This window comes from Eimeria mitis, genomic scaffold, assembly GCF_000499745.2.
Source record: "Eimeria mitis Houghton genomic scaffold, Emh_scaff10339, whole genome shotgun sequence".
Lineage (NCBI taxonomy): Eukaryota > Apicomplexa > Conoidasida > Eucoccidiorida > Eimeriidae > Eimeria > Eimeria mitis.
The window spans coordinates 1-1245 of record NW_024011517.1 but is presented as its reverse complement, the minus strand read 5'-3'; the positions used below and the strand labels follow the sequence as shown (position 1 = coordinate 1245).

The window sequence follows — 1245 nt, the reverse complement described above, 5'->3', positions numbered from 1 at the left end:
CCAGCGACCTGGCCCCTGAAAAGGAGACCAAGATTCTGTCAACCGCCAAGCCCTGTAATCAGCAGCAGAACGAACGAGCAAATCTCAAGCTTTCAACGTAGGGGGTTGCGGCCAGTCTGACTAAAAAGTACAGTTCCCTCTTTAGGCTAAGCCTCCTTTACGCACACGGGAGCATTTACGCTTTTATCAGTTTTGCTCCAGACACAGAATATGCGGCAATGCATGTATGTACTACTACACCATGTACAAGCAGACGCAGCAGCAAAAGCAGCTTCCGCAGTCGCTATACGGTGCAGCACTGTGTGGAGATGCGAGATCGGTGACTCCTGCGGTGACTGCCGAGGTTCTTTACTGCATCTGTTCTGAGCCCACAAGATAGGAGGCGATGTGTGGATGTAGCGAACGCCGCAACACGAGAGACAGACCCACCTTTGAGAGACGCAGTTTAAACTCAACGTCGAAGTAGAAGCAAGAGGTGAAAATTCGCCTCATTTCAGCAGCCACCCATTCCTTGTCTCTGCAGAGGGAACAGAGGGGGGCAGCAGCACATATACCCTGAGCACTTCTCTATCCTAGGCCACGGATGTGCAGCATATCTCGAAGTCTGAGTAATGCCCGGGAACTGGCTTCCAGTGCATGCTTCTCCCAGCTGTTACCTTGAGCCACAGAATTCTGGCACAAAGCGGATGTCTCCTCCCGTTTGCTGTGCAGGAAAACCTAGGGACTGGAGCTCCAGCGTTACGTTGGGTGGGGGGCACGCGTAGACATCTACGCATGTACACGCTGCAAAGCATTGTGTTACAATGGAGTTGTAGAAGTCTTGCTGAAAACAAACCGAAAAAGTGCATATAAACCACGTTCCGTCGTTGACTAAACCTCGTCCAGCCCCAACACTGTATTCACTGTCTTGACCGGTGCTTTTCCCCCTGCGCTTTGTGTTAAGTATCTCCGCTGGCACCAAGGGCCCGCATCGCCTCCCTCACACTTTCTGTTCTGGCTTACTTGGTGGATCTCGGTGGATTTTGCTGGCCCTTCTGATGCCTTAGCGGATTGCTTCAGCGCTCCGACACCTACGAAAAGTAAATACACACTAATGGGGCAGGTTGAAAGCCGGAACGCCCGACTAGTGCCAGTATCCTCAACACTAAAGCTTTAACCCCGGCTCATACTTCTTGGAAAAAGGCCTCACCGACGTCTGGCAAGACACAGTAAAACATTTCCACCATTCCTCCCGCGGATCTCTCG

The 1245-nt window shown here is 51.9% G+C and overlaps 1 protein-coding gene across 1 annotated transcript; it reads right to left on the bottom strand.

Moving 5' to 3' along the window:
* Window positions 1-348: 348 nt before the first annotated feature.
* Window positions 349-1226, bottom strand: EMH_0099160 (uncharacterized protein; the record flags this gene model as incomplete). Its single annotated transcript, XM_038022073.1, has 4 exons — window positions 349-517; window positions 657-823; window positions 1003-1070; window positions 1190-1226. The coding sequence occupies 4 exons, from the start codon at window positions 1224-1226 to the stop codon at window positions 349-351; spliced, it is 441 nt and encodes a 146-aa protein (XP_037877927.1).
* Window positions 1227-1245: the final 19 nt, after the last annotated feature.